Source organism: Heterodontus francisci, chromosome 19 (assembly GCF_036365525.1).
Source record: "Heterodontus francisci isolate sHetFra1 chromosome 19, sHetFra1.hap1, whole genome shotgun sequence".
NCBI lineage: Eukaryota > Metazoa > Chordata > Chondrichthyes > Heterodontiformes > Heterodontidae > Heterodontus > Heterodontus francisci.
The window spans coordinates 64,804,299-64,823,796 of NC_090389.1; the positions used below are offsets into that span (position 1 = coordinate 64,804,299).

Genomic DNA, 19,498 nt, shown 5'->3' on the forward strand with positions numbered 1-19,498 from the left:
AACTGCACACAATATTCCAGGTGTGGCCTCACCAAGACCATGTATAATTGCAGCAAGACATCTCTGCTTCTGTACTCGAATCCTCTCGCTATGAAGGTCAACATACCATTTGCCTTTTTTATCACCTGTTGCACCTGCATGCTTACCTTCAGTGACTGGTGTACGAGAACACCCAGGTCTCGCTGCATATTCCCCTCTCTCAGTTTATAGCCATTCAGATAATCTGCCTTCCTGTTTTTGCTACCAAAGTGGATAACCTCACATTTATCCACATTATACTGCATCTGCCATGCATTTGCCCACTCACTCAACTTGTCCAAATCACCCTGAAGCGCCTCTGCATCCTCCTCACAACTCACCCTCCCACCCAGTTTTGTGTCATCTGCAAATTTGGAGATATTATATTTAGTTCCCTCATCTAAATCATTAATGTATATTGTGAATAGCTGGGGTCCAAGCACTGATCCCTGCAGTACCCCACTAGTCACAGCCTGCCATTCGGAAAAAGATCCATTTATCCATACTCTTTGTTTCCTGTCCGTCAACCAATTTTCTATCCATCGCAATACACTACCCCCAATCCCATGCACTTTATTTCAGATGCTGCTTGTTACCATCTACCTTTCTGTTGCCTTCCTTTTGTTAAAATACTCATTTTTAGTTGTCTTCGGACATTGATTTAGCTCACTGCTGGTGAGAGCTGTATAATATTATCCTAAACATTACAAATGTGTTTCATTTTTAAGACTAACAGATTATTCTTTCCTAGTCAGCACCAATGAATACTCTCAACATTGAATCCTCACTCCATTTGAACAGAAATATAACTTTGTATACACCTGGTAATATGAAGTTGCCCAGCAATTGAAGAGAAATTCATATTCGTGTAATTAGTCACTGAAACTGACATGGGTCCCCTTGCAACCCCATACTCTTCTGATAGTGGAAGAATGGACGCCGTACAACCGGCTTTAAACTATTACGCTGATTTATTAACAATGACAGTGAAGCAATAATAGGTATGTTTCACCTTGATACAGAACGTCTAACTTATACTTCTTCCTCAGGTACAAAAATAATAAATACACAACACTTCTAAATCTAAACTGGACCAGTGACCATAAGACCAACTTGTTTGTTAGGATTAACCTGAATAGTCTCTTGGTGTGCATAATTATTTCAATAGGCCCAGAAGAACTGAAGAATTACAATAGGCTTGGAGGTGACATACCTCCCAACTCTCAATACAAAGCAAAAAGGCAGATATGTATTTTTCATAATTAAATAAAGCTGTCAATCATCTGTAGAATCTCTCACACATGTGGTCTGCTACCATTGATTGGGTCCTTGGAGTGTCAGCCAAATAAATACTAGACATATATTTACTTCTTATCTCATTTCAACGCATCCTTTTGACTCCAGTGGGTCTTTGCAGAAAAAGGTATTCAGTTACTTAATTGAGTTGTATATATTAATGAGTTTGCAATCAAATTATTTTCATATACAAGCATTGCAATACTTATCATTCTTGCATATTGGCAGTTTCCAGACAAGTATAAGGAATGTGGATTCTAGCCTCAACCCAGAGAAACTAAGCCTGTAAAATTTAAAATGACTGGTCATATCTCATAAATGGATACTAAATTAAATAGTCATTTGGTAGTACAGAACTTGAGTATTGCTGAAAACGGAGACATTTTGTCGAAGCTTTTCATTTTGCACTCATCAGGACAATCTGCTAGAATACCAATGTAAGGGAAAGCAACAAATTTCTACTGTATGAGAAGAGAGTGCTGATGGTTGGCAAGTGGACTCTGGTAGAGGCATTGCCATGGAGAATGCACCTGTTTATGGTGACTGACAGTTAACTACCAAGCTTTGTTTGAAATTTAAACCACACAACTTGACTCTGGTCAAGGCAATGCCCTGAGGAATGAACCAGCGAATGGCTGTCACTTATTTTATTTAGCTGAAACAGGTGCAATGTATGTACATGTTCTTTCTGTCTGCAAAGAACAGGGCTCTGTGTATTAATATATGTAGCTTCCTGTACATGCAAATGTTGCACACTGCTTGCCCGACTGACAGTCTTAAATTAGTTGTCAGCATAATTCTTAGCACACTGAGGATTATTTAGCAAATGTTGTCCAATTGTGGAATCACATTTAATGTTGGACACTGCGTTTTGAGTTTTGTAAGCATGTACCCAACCAGCCTATTCGCTGGTTCATTCCTCAGAGCAATGCCTTGACCAATCAGAGTCAAGCTACCTGGTTTAAATTTCAAACAAAGCTTGACAGTTAACTGTCAGTCACCATAAACTGGTGCATTCTCCATCACAACGCCTCTACCAATCAGAGTCCACTTGCTAACCAATCGGCACCCTCTTCTCATACAGTATAAATTTGTTGCTTTCCCTTACATTGCTATTCTTGGCAATTGTCCTGATGAGTGCAAGACAAAATGCCTCTGTTTTCAGCAACACTAGGGATACTAAATTGATGGAGATTTTCTTATGATGTGAAATGTGACCAAACTCCCTTTCTGGTGCATGTCACTGTGCCTGAAGCAGGATACTGGAGCAGTTAACTAATTCTCGCAGCAAGCTGCTCTTAGCATTTGCTATATCCCTGGGTTAACATTACTTTTCTTCAATTTTATGCAGGCCCTAGACCTGCAATTTGAATGTCAAGGTGAATGAGGTCACTAAAGTCAAATGACAGGAGACAAAATTTAGCATTCAAGTCTAACAAAATACTGTAAGATGTATTACTATGCAAGTAAGTTGTTTTTTTTTAAACACAAAAGCTTGTCCATGACTGCCTCATCAGAGTCTGTTGCCCCCACCCTGCCTAAATTGAGTTCATTTGGAAATGTGGCCAAGGTACATTGTGATTCTGAACCTTCATTGTTGGTATAAATTGGAGGCAGTATGGACCCCAGGACAGATGGCTGGGCCACTTCTCTCTATCTTCACAACTGAGGACCCGTTCTTACCAAATTCCTTTAACCCTGTCATGCAGCTTGTTGATGCAATATGAAATAATCATAAGTGCAACAAAAAGAGATTTAAGACAACATAGCACCACATACCGGGATTGTGGGAAATCATTAATTTTCCATCAGGAGTCTTTATTTTTGTTTATTTCTCATGAGTATTTTTCTAATCTGATACTTGAGCCCATTGCTGGAATGTTTGTTTGCATTCACCTGGCTTTTCACATTCAGTAGATTTCTAGAATTAATGTTATTTTCTAGTTTGACGTTGTGCTGCAAGTCTTCCCTGTTCCCATCAATCCACATGCGATGCTTAATTTCCTGCAACGTCATTGCTCCTATAACAAGAACCTGCTGTTTCTTTACTTTTAGCCAATTATTTCAAGGTTTTATATTGAATTTTCATCACTTTAAATATATGTAACAGCCTTTTTTGTGGAACTTTATCAAAGGCTTTCTATTCGACTAGATTTACTATATCTAAAGGCTTTTCACAGTTTACTCGGGATGTCACTTCCTCAAAATGTTAAGCAGGTCGAATGTATAAGTGCACAAAAATTCTTTTGTAAGATGAAAACTTGTACTTGCCCTTATCCATATCTTTGTTAGTTCTAGACCTGACTATTCTAATATTCTGTGTTATACAACTGAGAGGGGAAAACAGACTTTGAGGCAAAGGATATGGGAAGGGCGACCAAAAGCTTGGTCAATAATTTGTGTTTTAAGGAGCGATTTGAATGCCAAGAAAGAGTTATAAGGGTTTAGGAAGTAAATTCCATTGAATGAAATCTAGGTGGCTTTGTTTTGATGTGTAAACTCTTCGGGGAAGAAAAATATGTTGGGGGCAAAATTCAAAGGCAGTTTCTGTAGCCACAGAATTGCAGATTCCTAGGCCCCAACTACTTGAATGACCAGCATAAACACTGAGCAATAACAGCAGTTTTTCAAAATAGTTATACAGGATATAACTTTTTTCCTAAATTATTTGTACTATGACTATTAGCTAAGCATTTTACAAAAATACATCTTTAAAAAGGTACTTTTTAACTGTCTAAATGCTGGAATATTTTCTAATTTTTAAAATCATGCCAAGTAATCACTGATGTATATTTGTTTTATTTCAGCTGTGTTGTTGATGAGATGGATTTTTCAGGAATGGAATTAGATGAAGCTCTCAGAAAGTTCCAGGCACATATTCGGGTCCAAGGAGAAGCTCAGAAAGTAGAACGTCTTATCGAGGCTTTCAGGTATTGTGATTCATGGTGCGCATGATTTTTGACACATCATTCTTGCATACTTTCCACATGCAAAGACAGTCAAATTTATTCCTGTGTGACTAAGTAACTCAGCAACAGAGTTTAAGGTTGCGTTGCACCTTGTTTCAGGACATTGCTACACAATACAAATGCAAAACAACATTGTTGGTGCTCATTCTATTCAAATGTCAGATTTATTATTGAAATTCTGGTTCTGACTTCAAATAAAATGAAGTTGATTATTAATCATTTACATTATTAAGAAATATGATCAAACCAATTCACATGCAAATTCCATGAGTCTTTCCACGCTCTAGTTACAAATATTCTCAACTTCATACATATATCTGGCTGTAAATAAATGAACTTCTGAGCTGATGGTTTAATTGCTTCTTAATTGAATTGCAATACAATATTTTTATAGATGTTTACGGTGATGATCCAAGGAATCATTTAAGGTTTTATCCAGTGTGTGAATAGCCCAGCAAATGTCTAACTTTTATTAAAAGCCCTATTTAATTTGATCAAAATCTTCAACTTTTACAATAACAATAGCACAAAAGACATGATCTTATAGCTCAACATGTCTGGATTTTGTACTTTGTATACATACCATTGGCTGGAATTTATATTGGGTATGATATGTTCTCTTTGGAAGCTTAGAATTTAATGGCCACTTGACAACCACTTCCAATTCTCCCAGCCTGCTCCATTCCTGGACTATTCCCTTGCTCATCTAGCTTCTGCCTAGGTAATCCAACTTACCTACTTGCTTTTCTGCCTGGGCAAGCTCTTCCTTCTGTTTTTCTGCACCCCATCCCCGACTAGGTGACCATTACATTTCTCAATTTCAATCTTAAAATCATAGAATGGTTACAGCACAGAAGGAAGCCATTTGGCCAGTCATGTCTGTGCCAGCTCTCTGCAAGAGCAACGCAGCTGGTCCCAGTCCCTTGCCATTTCCCCGTAGCCCTGCAAATTCTTTCTCTTCAGATAATTATCCAATTCCTTTTGAAAGCCACGATTGAATCTGCCTCCACCACACTCTCAAGCAGTGCATTCCAGATCCTACTCACATGCTGCTTGAAAAAGTTTCTCCATGTCACATTTGGTTCTTTTGCCATTCAACTTAAATAGTGTCCCCTTGTTCTCATCCCTTCTGCTAATAGGAACAATTTCTCCCTGTTTACTTTGTTCAGACCCCTTATGATTTTGAACACCTATCAAATCTCCCCTCAACCCGATCTTGGCTAAGGAGAACAGCCCCAGGTTCTCCAATCTATCTTTGTAACTGAAGCCCCCCATCCCTGGAGCCAATCTCAAATCTTTTCTGTGCCATCTCTAATGCCTTCACATCCTTCCTAAAGTGCAGCGTGCAGAATTGGACACAATACTCCAGTTGAGGCAAACCAGTGTTTGATAAAGATTAAGCTTAGGGTTGTTAACGACCCTTTCAAAGTGAAAGTGTACTCCAGGATAGGAATTTCCCAACTAATGCAAAGAAACAAAAATCATAAATTGCTTCTTTCCCTTATCAAGAGGGAGTGGGGATATCTCAATGAAAGAGGCTGACACAGGGATCAGTGTGTTTTTATTTATGATTCTTGCCTTCATCTTGATCTGCACTGGAAAAACAAACCAAAACATAGAATACAGATATATTCTTAACATTTACCTCTTTGCTATATTACAATATGCTGGATACCTGAATACTATGGGATTTCAAATGTGAAGGATGATCTTGGGGATTAAGATCATATAAATGTGGAACAGCTAGGAGGGGGAAAGATGATCGAGGCAAGGAGCTTCATTACCTTAGGACAATGAGGTAGGTAGGAGTGGAATAAGGCCTGTTCTATTGATTTCAAATAGCTTCAACACTGTTGAAAGAAAATTCCAATCAACTTTTTTGAGATCAGCTCTTGACTTCACATCTTTGACTCTAGGAAAGGTATGTTCAGTTGCAAGGTTTTCTGATTGGCTGTGATCTTGCACATTATGCGACTTGTCCTATATTTTGTACAAGTCTGACATAGGGAGGAGCAGCATGCATGGGAACAGCATTGAGATATTCGACCTGAAATCTCTCAAATAAAAAGCAATAGCATAAGGAAATTTAAAAAATTGTAAAACATCATGCAGAGTAACAACATGTTTTTACAGCATACGAATTAGGAGCAGGCGTAGGCCACTTGGCTCCTCGAGCCTGCTCTATCATTCAATAAGATCATGGCTAATATTGTAACCTCAACTCCACATTCCTGCCTAACCCCAATAACCTTTCACCCCTTTGATTATCAAGAATCTATCTACCTTTGCCCTACAAAATATTCAAAGACTCCGCATTCACTGCCTTTTGAGGAAGAGTTCCAAAGAATGTTATAAATGATAACATTCTATTAGCTTTCCTAATTACTTCTTGTACCTGCATACTAATCCTTTGTGATTCATGCACTAGGACACCCAGATCCCTCTGCATCTGAGCACTCTGCAATCTCTCAGCATTTAGATAATATGCTTTTTTATTCTTCCTGCCAAAATAGACAATTTCACATTTTCCCACATTATACTCCATTTTCCAGATCTTTGCCCACTCACTTAACCTGTCGATATCCCTTTGTAGCCTCCTTATGTCCTCTTTACATCTTACTTTCCTACTTATCTTTGTGTCATCAGCAAATTGAGCGACCATACCTTCGGTCCATTCATCCAAGTCTTTTATATAAATTGTAAACAGTTGAGGCCCCAGCGCCGATCCCTGTGGCACACCACTCGTTATATCTTGCCAATCTGAAAATTACCCATTTATGCCTACTCTCTGTTTCCTGTTAGCCAGCCAGTCTTCTATCCATGCCAAAATGTTACCCCTAACACCATGAGCTTTTATTGTCCGCAGTAACCTTTGATGCGGCACCCTATCAAATGCCATCTGGAAATCAAAGTATAGCACGTCAACCGGTTCCCCTTTATCCACAGTACATGTTACTGTTAGGGTCTGAAGTTCTGTTAATGGATGATAAATACCTGGTAGTTCAAGATAATAGGGTGAACAGGTGTTGGGTGTTAATTAGTTAATTGTATTCAAGTGTGTGTATATATAAAGAGCCAGCCAGCACTGGCTGTCGGTGTTGTTTGGAGAGCAGAAGTAAGCTTTGTGACCAGCAATAAACAATACAGTGGGTGTCCCTACCTCACATGGACTGCAGCGGTTCAAGAAGGCAGCTCACCACTGCCTTTTCAAGGGCAATTAAGGATGGATAATAGATGCTGGCCTAGCCAGCGACGCCCACATCGCATGAATGAATAATAAAAAACAATCTCCACCAAAGCATCCTAGTCTCAGTGTCGTCTTCACAAACAGGCTTGGAGATTTCTCTAACAGTTGACCATGTTGACTCTGCCTGATTATCTTGAATTTTTTGTAAGTGCCCTGCTTTAATCTTTATTATCTATATTATAATCTATATTATCTTTAATAATAGCTTCTAACGTTTTCCCTATGACCGATGTTAAGCTAACTGGCCTCTAGTTTCCTGCTTTCTGTCTCCCTCCCTTTTTGAATAAAGGAGTTACATTGGCTATTTTCCAATCTAATGGAACCTTCCCCGAATCTAGGGTGTTTTGGAAAATTAAAACCAATGCCAATTGTAAGTACACTTAATGGTTTTTGTTAATCTGATCAATTGTTTGATTATATGCAGGTGGAGGGTCTTAATTGGGGTCTTTCTTGAGCACTTATAAGCAGACACTTATTGAAACTGGGGGAGGGTTTGAGTGAGGAACTACATGTTTGTAATCCTTTTATTCTGTACAATAAATGTGAAACTGATGGGCTCTAGCATTATCCTTTTATAACAAGCTTTCTGGAGTTTAACATGGTAGCAGATGATGGTTCCCTAAAGCTGAAGGTTGGAAACTAGGAAAATTCTTTTACATAAAAGACTAAAATCTCACGGGTTATTGTGGAAAATAAGCAGAAAGCACGTGTAAATTGTCAGGGCACGATTACCCTCAGATGTTCTGAGTCTAGATCATATGACCAGTGGAAGACAGAATTGGAAAAGCAATCATAGGCAAATGGATCCTAGGAATGCCCAAAGAACAGTTATTGGTGTTTCAGATGTGACTCAAAGTATCATTATGCAATGAACTGCCCTAAGCAGAGGGGCAGAGTCGTCGAAATAACTCAACGCAGAGAATTCTGAGGCAGAAGGGGAAGATACTGATGAATCTGAACGAATTGTACAAGTCACAAGGAGTTTTAGTCCTGTGATGAATGTGTTAGTTGTGGATTCATTCAGCTGGGCTGTATTGGATAGTGCTTGTATGTCAACAGTATGCGGAACTGATGGGTTACAAAGTTATCTGGATTCACTTAGTAGTGAGGATCGACACAAGATTGAAGAGTATAAAAGTACTGCCAGCTTTATATTTTGTGATGACAACACATTGAAGTCACTGAAGAGAGTTGTAATTCCACGTTAAAAAGCTGGAGTAAGCTACTTTATCAGCACTGATATAGTCTCTAATGAGATACCTTTACTGTTGAGTAAGCCTTCAATGAAAAAGGCACAAATTAAACTTAATATGGAGCGTGATAAGGCGATTGTTTTTGGAAAGTCAGTGAATTTGCAGTTTACCCAGTCACGGTATTATTGTTTACCCTTAACAAAACCTGATGTTTCTAGTCAGAGTGTTAGAGAACTATTAATGGCATCAGGTGTTAACAATCAGAGATAAAAAGCAAATGGTCTTAAAGTTACACAGGCAATTTGTTCATCTTGTCAGAGATTAAAAACCCCGCTAAAGGATGCAAGTGTGATTGATGAAGAGTTTACGAGGATAATAGAAGAGATTAGCAACTACTGTGAAATCTGTAAAATGTATTGGAGGATACTGTTACGACCAACCGCTCCAGTCAAAGCCCCCAATCAAAATATACAATTCTGATTGCTGGGAGAAACGTACTGTTAATTCAATTCTGTCTCTCCACAGATCGCCTAACATATCATTTTAATCTTTCCAAATTAAAGACTCAGCCAAATTGTGCCATCTACTAACACCGCCCTCCCCACCCCCCTCTGGAGCCTGCTGCCTTATAGCAGTACTGCTCTCTTTCCAGCCTTAAAAGCACACCGCATTCTTCACGAAAAAAAAAAGCACAGGGTCATAACAATACCATCATGTCCTATTGTCAGACTTCCATTGGCACGTGACTTTAACGAGATAGTTGCATGGATTTAAAGGTGTAGGACAAAGACAAGAATATTTTCATTCTGCACTTTATAGACCTAGCAACTGGATTGTCTTTCTACAATAATAAATTGCAAGGACAAAAGGGTGATTATAGACAAAATTATGGAGAAATGGATAGGGACTGGACTTGGGGCACCAGCTAAGTTTCTGACATAATGGAGGGGGAATTTGCCAGTGACAAGTTCAGAGATGTATGAAAACATGAACATTAAGGTTATGAATACTGCAGTTGAAGGTCCTTTCAACAATGGACTCTGTGAAAGGAATCACACAGTGGTTGATGAAATGCTGCATAAAATCTTAACTTGCAGTTTGGCTGGTCAGCTGACAACTGCCCTGGCATGGGCAGTTCATGCGAAGAATTCATTTCAGATCGTTGGAGGATATAGTCCCCATCATTTGATCTATGGGTGGAATCCCAAATTGCCTTTTGTACTGTGCGACAGGCCTCTTGCTCTAGAAGGTACTACAATTAGTTCCATTTTTTTCTGCACATTTGAATGCTTTATATGTAGGGAGACAGACTTTCATCAAGGCTGAGGTCTCAGAAAATTCGGAGAGCTCTGAGGCATTGTATAAGGCCATCTGAGACGGAATTTAATTCAGGAGATTTGGTACATTACAAAAGAGAGGGGTATAGGGAATGGAAGGGCCCTGGTATGGTGGTAAGACAGTAGTCATCAAGCACGGAAGACCTCATGATTGATTGGGGTTGATTACGGAATCTCAGAATCTGAGCAGTTGATAGAGGAAAACGATGCACCTTGTACCTCAAATACTTGTGTTTTGTGATGAAGGTCCTGAGAAACAGAATGAGATAGATCAAGGATTGGATAGTAATATGAGGGATCATGATGCTCAAGAAAGAGCTATTGCATCCAAAGGACAATTGCCCAAGTAGGTACTCGGGTAACATATGTTCCAGAGGCATCTCATAGATGCTGTGATGCAACAATTATGGGATGTGCAGGGAAATCTGCAGGCAAGTTTAAATTTTGGTTAAATGTTCAAGATGATGGCCAAGAAGAAAAGTCCATGGACTGGCAGAATGGGGTGAAAGAGTGGAGGGTAAGAAAGCACAGTGCAAGTTCTAATAGTAGGTCTGGAAGTGACTCTTGCGTAAGGAAGTGATCACATACTGGAGAAAGAGCCTCCGATAATGTGCGAGCGAGATGATCTAGCAGTTGTCCCGAAAGACATCAAAGTGTTAATAGAGGCCATAGTTTGAGCAGATTCCACAATGAAACGAAGGCGAGAGCGCAGTCTCGGAATAGAACTAGAAGTTCTCATGACCATGATGTTTTAGTGGCTGTCAATAAATTTGAGGATCAGCTATTAAGAGAAGCAAAACATAAGGAATTAAAGAGTTGGAGATAGATTAGAGTTTATTCTGAGGTACCAGGTAGGGGACAGCCAACCTTGTCACATAGATGGATTTGTATTGAAAGAGTCCTTCCCGATGGAACTTAAGGCTAAAGCGAGGTGGGTTGTGAGGGGCTTTGAAGAGCGACTGGGTGTTATCGATGTTAGAGTGGACTCTCCTACAGCTGGAAAAGTTATCTTAAATCTTTTTAGCTCTTTTGGCCACATATTCAGGGGAGTGTAGATCCATTGACATAAAAGCCACATTTCTACAGGGTGATACTTTTCAGAGAGAAGTGTTTCTAGAACCACCCAAAGAGGCAGCAGATGCAGAAGGAAAACTATGGAAACTGAACAAATGTGTCTATGGCCTTAATGATGTTTCCAGGGTGTGATATTTCTCGGTGAGATCTGTTTTGTTGAAAATTGGTTGTGTTCAACTAAAAGCAGATCCTACAATGTTTCATTGGTATCATAAAGGGAAACTTTCAGGCATTTTCATGATGCATGTTGATGATTTCTTATGGGGTGGTACTGCAGATTTTGAGAAATATGTTAAGATTAGAGCAGAATCTAAAATTGGGAGTCAGGCTCATGGGGCCTTTTAAATATATTGGTATAGATATTAATCAGACTAAGTCTGGAATAACTTTAAATCAACAATCCTATTTAGAAACTCCTACTCCCATCTCAGTTAATCGTGTTAGGTCATCACAGGAAGATAATGATACCTCTAAAGAAGAGACTGAGCAATTGTGAAGCTTGATTGGTCAATTAAACTGGTTGTGCTCTCAGACCAGGTCTGATGCTTGTTTTGATGTGCTGGAGTTAAGCACGATGATGAAACTTCCGAAAGTTGAGAATGTTTTAAGGGAAAATAAAACATTAAAATAACTAAATCTGAACATGAAGCTAATAATTTTTAGTGATGCTTCACATGCTAATCTTGCTGATGGTTATTCGAGTGCAGCTGGTTTCATAATATTTCTGATGGGGGGAAATGTTGTCCTTTTAGCTTGGGAGGCTAAGAAAATGAAACAAGTCATTGAAAGCACTTTAGCTGTGGAAACACTGGGTCTTGTGGAGGCAGTGGATATGAAGTTCTATTTGTCAAATATTTTGGGTGAAATTCTGAACAAGGGACATACTGAAGATAGGCTACCCATTGAATATTATGTGCATAATAGGTCTTTGTGGGACAATGTACACTGTACAAAAAGTGTAAGTGAGAAAAGACTATGTATTGACCTTGCTGGATTGAAACAAATGCTGGAGAGAAAGGAAATTTCCAAATGGGTAGATGCAAGTCATCAGCTATCCGATTGTTTCACAAAAAGAAATGCTCGTACAAAGAAATTGTTTGGGGAGCTAGAGGAAGGGCATCTCACAATGTAATACTTTGTACCCAATATGGAATTTATTTTGAAATGTTTGAGCATGTTAATCCACGTTGTATTATAAAAGAAAGAAGGGAATCTGTCAATCTGATTAATTGTGTATCAATTGTTCGATTATATGGAGATGGAGGGTATTAATTGGGGTCTCACTTGAGCACTTCTAATCAGACATTTACTGAGACTGGTGGAGGATTTTGAGTGAGGAGCTGCATGTTTGTAATCCTTTTACTCTATACAGTAAATGTGAACAGCATTATCCTTCCATAACAAGCTTTCTGGAGTTTAACAGCATTTCCAGTACATCAGTTATGATTCTGCCTGAGCAAGTATGCAAATAAAAGTGCTCTAGGTTCTTGGCTCTAAACTATGAAAGAATTTCTCAAACTCTGATAGAAATCACAATCAACTAGTAAGTTCTTGTCCCATTGATCTGTTCTAGTTCTGTTGCTGTGATTTTCTATTTGCTTCTGCTGCTTCTCTGTTTTCCCCTTTGCCACCCATCCAACTGCTCTTTAGACTCCCCTGTGTGTCTCTAGGGATTTTCTCCTGATTCCAATCATGCCCTCTCCACGCTCATCCCTTCCATGAGACCCACTGCAGACTTTGGATCAGCTTCCACATGTGCTGATGACACCTAGCTTTACACCTCCACCACTTGTCTCGACCCTTCAGCTGCCTCTATGCTGTCAGACTGCTCGCCCACTTCAAACCGTGACAAGAGGTCATCTGCTGATGAAACTTTCATTCATGCCTTTGTCGCCCCCACCTTGATTGATCTAGTACTTTCTTGGACGGCCTTCCATCTTCCTCCCTCCATGAATTTCAGCTCATTCAAAAATCTGTGCCCATGTCCTATCCCACACCAAGTGCCCCTCATCGCCCTCCCTTCCACTGGCTTCCAGTCTCCCAATTTTCCAAATTTAAAGTTATCATCCTTGTTTTTAAATCCTTTGACCTTGTCCCACCTTATCTCTGTAACCTGCTTCAATGAATGCAAAGCACTTTGGGATACCCTGAGGTTGTGAAAGGCACTATATAAATGCAAGTTTTTGCCATTTTGTTTTCTTTTCCCTTTCATTCTTTTTCCTTTTTTTGAAATGACATACACTGCACTCACATATACACATGATCTTTTACTGCAGTGTAGTAATTCTTTTTCACTGTGGCCAGATATATTCTGTAGTAAAGGCATTCTAGTGTGACAGCTGTAATACTGAAAACTATTATTGATCACCTTTCTGATCTTGTCATGGTCATTATTATTGCATAATAAGCATATTCACTAGTTTGGAAATAAAGCTATAGCAGCAAATATAGTTTAATATAATAAAAATAAAATCTGTGCGTAATAAAGTGATAGATGATTACTTGTGACATTTCATTTTTCTTTGAGGAATCTCTATTGTGCAGCTACTGATATCTGTCCATTATCATTTTACTGTATATAACATGCAATATCTTCAATCCTCCTATTCTAGCCAACGTTACTGTATCTGCAATTCTGGGGTTGTGCGGCAGTTCCGAAATCCTGATACCATCTTCATCCTAGCCTTTGCAATTATTTTGTTGAACACAGACATGTATAGCCCCAATGTGAAACCAGAACGTAAAATGAAACTGGAGGATTTTGTCAAGAATTTGCGAGGTTGGTGGCACTGAAGTACTTTCTTTGAAATTTTACTTTCTTGAACTGGCCACAGTGATTTTTTTTTTCATATGTTAGTTCCATCCATAACCATGAATAAAGCCACCATATGTTTGAACTGATAATTGTAGCATGGCACAGAAATGTATTAATTTCAAACTTGTATAAATAAAATCCAAGTCTGCTCTTATTGGAGAAGGAAAGGTTAGAGAGGAACTTGATATAAGTTTTTCAAATAATGAAGGGATGTTCTACTAAGACAGATGTTAAATTCTTGTCTACAGAATTAGCAGACATTAATCTGAGTTAAAGATAATGCAATGAGTAACCGTTTTGAAGCTGCCTTTAAACCATTGTTTTAATTCAGATTCTTGATGTCTGTAAACTGGTTTCTGATATTTATGCTGCTAAATCAATTTTCTGTCGCTTAGCTGCTGGGCGACAGAAAATTGATTTAGCAGTATAAACACAGACTCTGATCTCTTGGAATCTAAATTAAAAGAATATAAAAGCAGCTCAAATAATGTATAACTACTAGCACAATGGATACAAGCTGAATGGAAACAAAGTGTAGAAAAATCCCAGTTGTCAGATTAAAATGGCATTGCGCTTTCTTTCTGTGCCATATAGTCCCCTATTCAATTTAAAGAGTTATTTTCTTATTTTAATTGTGATTTAATTTGTCAAATGTTTAAAATGTTAATATTGCTCACCTGTTTATGCAAACAATGCTGTTGAGTCCATTTAAGTGTACTCAATAAGTAGAAAAATAAATTGAGAACTCTGAAGTTCAAATACTTTAAAGATATAGATTTGCTAGATGTTTAGCTCACCTCAGGTGTAAGTGGAAAGAAGAATTGTAGAGATATTGACATTACACAGACATGTCGCAGAGCTTTAAAAATAATTAAAGCATGCAGACAAACTGGGGATGAAGTGGGTAGAACTAGCGTCTTCAGCCTGGGGTTTGTTAAATTTACGATATAGATGATGGAATGACCGGCAGCAGTGATGGGAAATAGGCTTGGACTGGTAGTGAGCAATTGGATACAGAAGTAATGAAAGGAGGAAAAAAAATGCAGGTGGCAGCTAATAGAAAATTTAATCCAAATAGCTATAATTGTATTGTTCCACCTCCCACTGTATTTAATCGAGGAGTTCACTGAAACAAGAAAAAATGCATCAGATTGAAAATGTTTGTTGAAGTTGAGATGATCAGATACTTATGGAACTAACTGGTAGCAAATGAAGTACTCGTATCACTGATAGCATAGGCAACTGCAGTCCCAAACATTTATCGTGTGTTATGAAATCCAGTAGGGACAAATACACATTTCAAAGCAGCTGCAACTTTAAAAAAAAAAAAAAATTTTGAGGGACCTCAGATATGAAATCATCACATATAGAAATGACAGCATGTTTGAAAAATCACTATCATGAGACAGCGAATTAATATAAATCACCATTAATGTTCACCTTGCTACCTTGTATTAGCTGTGGACTAACTAACACTGAATCTTAGTAATAAAAACAGAAAGCGCTGTAAATGCTCAGCAGGTCAGGCAGCATCTGTGGAGAGAGAAGCAGAGTTAACGTTTAGATTTGTGACTTTTCATCAGAGCTGGCAAAGGTTAGAAAAGAATTAGGTTTTAAGCAAGTTGGTGGGAAGAAAACAAAAGAGATGGTGTGCGATAGGGCAGATGGTAGGAGAAATTAAATAACCTAATTAAACAATTATAGTAATTCAGGGCACTTACCCTTAATATCTGTCGATTAGTAATTAGTTTGTGTATGAATGAACGCTGAAAATTTGTTTCGTATCTAAGTAGATGAATTGGACATTTACTTGAAAGGAAATATTTGCAGGGCTAGGAGGAAAGAGCAGGAGAGTGAGACTAATTGGATAACTCTCAAAGAGCAGTTACAGGAATTGTGGGCTGAATGGCCTCTTCATTTGCTGTAAGATTCTATGAATACTTCAGAACTCAAAGGTTTACAACCCTTTGCACATGGTTGCAGAGAGTAATACAATCAAATCTTGATGGCTTCTAAGAACCAACATAATGAAACTAATTCTTTAAAGCAATGATTTGAATTATGAATTTTATCTTTTTGGACATTTGTTCTAAGAAGAATTGTTTGCTGACAGTGTACAGTTTTATAGGTACACATCACCTCCAATACCTAGACAGTGAATGTTGGCAAACCAATAGAGTTTACAACAGCCAAGCCTAATTCTTTCCTCATTACACAAGAATTAGGTCATTGCATAATTGTCAAGAGAACACAAGAACTAGGAGTAGGCCATTCAGTCCCTTGAGCCTGCTCCACTGTTCAGTAAGATCTCATTGTGGCCTTAACTCCACTTTCCTGCCTGCCCCTATAACCCCTGGCTCCCTTGTAAACCATAAATCTGTCAAACTCAGCCTTGAATATATTGAATGACCCAGCCTTCACTGCTCTCTGGGGAAGAGAATTTCAAAGATTAACAATCCTCAGACCAGAAATTCCTCCTCATCTCTGTCTCAAAAGGAAGCCCTCTTATTTTGAAATTGTGCCCCCTACTTCTAGATTCTCCCACATGAGGAAACATACTCTCAGCCTTTACTATGTGAAGCTACCTCAGAATCTTGCGTTTCAATAAGATCACTTCTAAACTCCAATGAGTATAGGCCCAACCTGCTTAGCCTTTCCTCATAAGACAACCCCTTCATCTCTGGAATCAGCCTAGTGAATCTTCTCTCAACTGCTTCCAATGCAAGTATGTCCCTCCTTAAGTAAGGAGACCAAAACTGTACGCAGTACTGTAGGTGCGGTTTCACCAACACCCTGTACAGTTGTAGCAAGACTTCCCTACTTTTAGACTCCATCCCCCTTGCAATAAATGTCAACATTCCATTTGCCTTCCTAATTAAATGCTGTACCTGCATGCTAACTTTGTGATGTACCCAGATCTCTCTGCACCACAGCATTCTGCAGTCTCACTCCATGTAAATATTATTCTGTTTTTCGATTCTTGCTGCCAAAGTGGACAGCCTCACATTTTCCCACATTATACTCCATCTGTCAAATATTTGCCCATCGCTTAACCTATCTATATCTCTTTGCAGACAATTTGTGTCCTCATCACAGCTTGCTTTCCTACCTTTCGTTGTATCATCCGCAAATTTGGCTACAATACATTTGGTCCCTTCGTCCATGTAATTAATATAGATCGTAAATAGTTGAGGCCCCAGCACTGATCCCTGTGGCACTCCACTAGTTAACAGTTTGTCAACCTGAAAATGCCCCCTTTAACCCGACTCTGGCTAACCAGCAGGAAGAAACAATCATCTATCCATGTTAATACATTACCCCCAACACCATGAGCTCTTATCTGGTGTAATAACCTTTTGTGTGGCACCTTATCGAATGCCTTTTTGAAATCCAAATACACTATATCTACTGGTTCATTCCCCTTTATCCACCCTGCTCATTACATCCTCAAAGAACTAATAATTTTGTCAAACATGATTTTCCTTTCATTAAATCATGTTGACTCTGCCTGATTGTATTGTGATATTATGCTACCACTTCCTTAATAATGGATTGTAGCATTTCCCAATGACAGATGTTGGGCTAACTGGCCTTTAGTTTCCTGCTTTCTGTCCCTTGCCCCTTTCTCCCCCCCCCACCAAAAAACATTTCTTGAATAGTGGTGTTACATTGGCAGTTTTGCAATCTGCTGGGACCTTTCCAGAATCTCGGGAATTTTGGAAGATTACAACCAATGCATCCATTATCTCTGCAGACACTTTTAAGACCCTAAAATGCAGGCCATCAGGTCCAGGGGACTTGTCAGCCTTTAGTCACATTAGTTTTCTTAGTACTTTTCCTCTAGTGATGATTGTTTTAACTTCTTCCCTCCCTTTTGCCTCTTAATTTTCTGATATTCTTGGGATGCTTTTTGGGTCTTCTACTCTGAAGACAGATACAAAATACTTCTTCAAATCCTCTGTCATTTCCTTTATTTCCCATTATTAATTCCCCAGTCTCATCCTCTAAGGAACCAACACTTACTTTAGCTACTCTCTTTTTTTTTATATATTTGTTGAAGTTTTTACTGTCTGTTTTTATAATTCTTGCTAGTTTACTCTCATACTCTAATTTCTCTAATTATATTTTTAGTCGTCATTTTCTGGTTTCTAAAATTTTCCCAATCTTCCGGCCTGCCACTAGTCTTTGCAGCATTGTATGCCTTTTTCAATTTGATACCATCCTTAACTTCCTTAGTTCGCCACAGATGGTGCATCCTTCTCATAGACTCTTTCTTTTGCAATGAAATATATCTTTGTTGAGTTATGAAATATATCCTTCAATGTCTGCCACTGCTTCTCTACTGTCTTACCTTTTAACTTATTTTCTCAGTCCACTTTAGCCACTCTGTCTTCATATCCTTGTAATTGCCTTTCTTTAACTTTAAGACACTAGTTTCAGACCCAAACTTCTCGCCCTCAAAACGGAATGTGAAATTCAGTTATGACCACTTTTGCCCAGAGGATCCTTTACTATGAGGTAATTTAGTAATCCTGTCTCATTACACATTACCAGGTCTAAAATAGCCTGCTCCCGGGTTGGTTCCAGAACGTACTGTTTTAAGAAACTGCCCCTAATACACTATGAACTCACCCTCCAGGCTACTTTTGCCAATTTGATTAGTCCGATCTTTAAGAAGATGAAAATTGCCCACGATTATTGTAGTACATTTCCTACAAGTCCCCATTATTTAGTCGTTTGGTAGTACAGAACTTGAGAATTGCTAAAAATAGAGACATGTTGCTGACTCTTTTCGTCCTGCAGTCATCATGACAATACGGCAGAAGAACCAATATAAGGGAAAACAATAACTTATACTGCATGAGAAGAGAGCTGATTGGTTGGCAAGTGAACTCTGATTGGTGGAGGCGTTGCCATGGGAATGCACCAGTTTACGGTGACTGACAGTTAACTGTCCAGCTTTGTTTGAAATTTAAACCAGGCAGCTTGACACTGGTCAAGACATTGCCCTGAGGAATGAACCAGTGAAAGGCTGTCACTTACTTTGTTCAGCTGAAACAGGGGCAATTTCTGTACATGCTCTTTCTGTTTGCAAAGAGCAGGGCCCTGTGTATTATAATATGTAGCTTCTCGTATGCGTAATTCAGCAATTCCCCATTATTTCTTGCTTTATATTCTGTCCTACAGTGTAGCCACTGTTAGGGGGCCTATAAACTGCTCCCACCAGTGAATTAAAAGCAGTAAGTGCTGGAAATACTCAGCAGGTCTGGCAGCATATGTGGAGAGAGAAGCAGAGTTAACATTTCAGATCATTGACCTTTCATCAGAACTGGCAAAGGTTAGAAATGTAATAGGTTTTCAGCAGATAAAGCCGGTGTGGGGGAAAAGAAAACAAAAGGGAAGGTGTCCACCAGTGACTTCTTCCCTTTGCTATTTCTTACCTCCACCTAAGCTGATTCTATATCTTGATCTACCGAGCCAAGATCATTTATTACGACTGTACTGATCTCATCCTTTAGTAACAGAGCTACCCCATCTCCTTTTCCTTT

The 19,498-nt window shown here is 38.8% G+C and overlaps 1 protein-coding gene across 6 annotated transcripts in view; it reads left to right on the forward strand.

The window, feature by feature from the left end:
* The window catches only part of iqsec1b (IQ motif and Sec7 domain ArfGEF 1b), a 708,606-nt gene that overhangs the window by 601,994 nt on the left and 87,114 nt on the right, over positions 1-19,498 (forward strand). For all 6 annotated transcript variants that reach the window (XM_068051803.1, XM_068051799.1, XM_068051805.1 and 3 more), the window contains 2 exons: positions 4,122-4,244; positions 13,747-13,913. In XM_068051803.1, the coding sequence (XP_067907904.1) occupies positions 4,122-4,244; positions 13,747-13,913 (290 nt within the window). The remainder of the gene's footprint in view (positions 1-4,121; positions 4,245-13,746; positions 13,914-19,498) is intronic.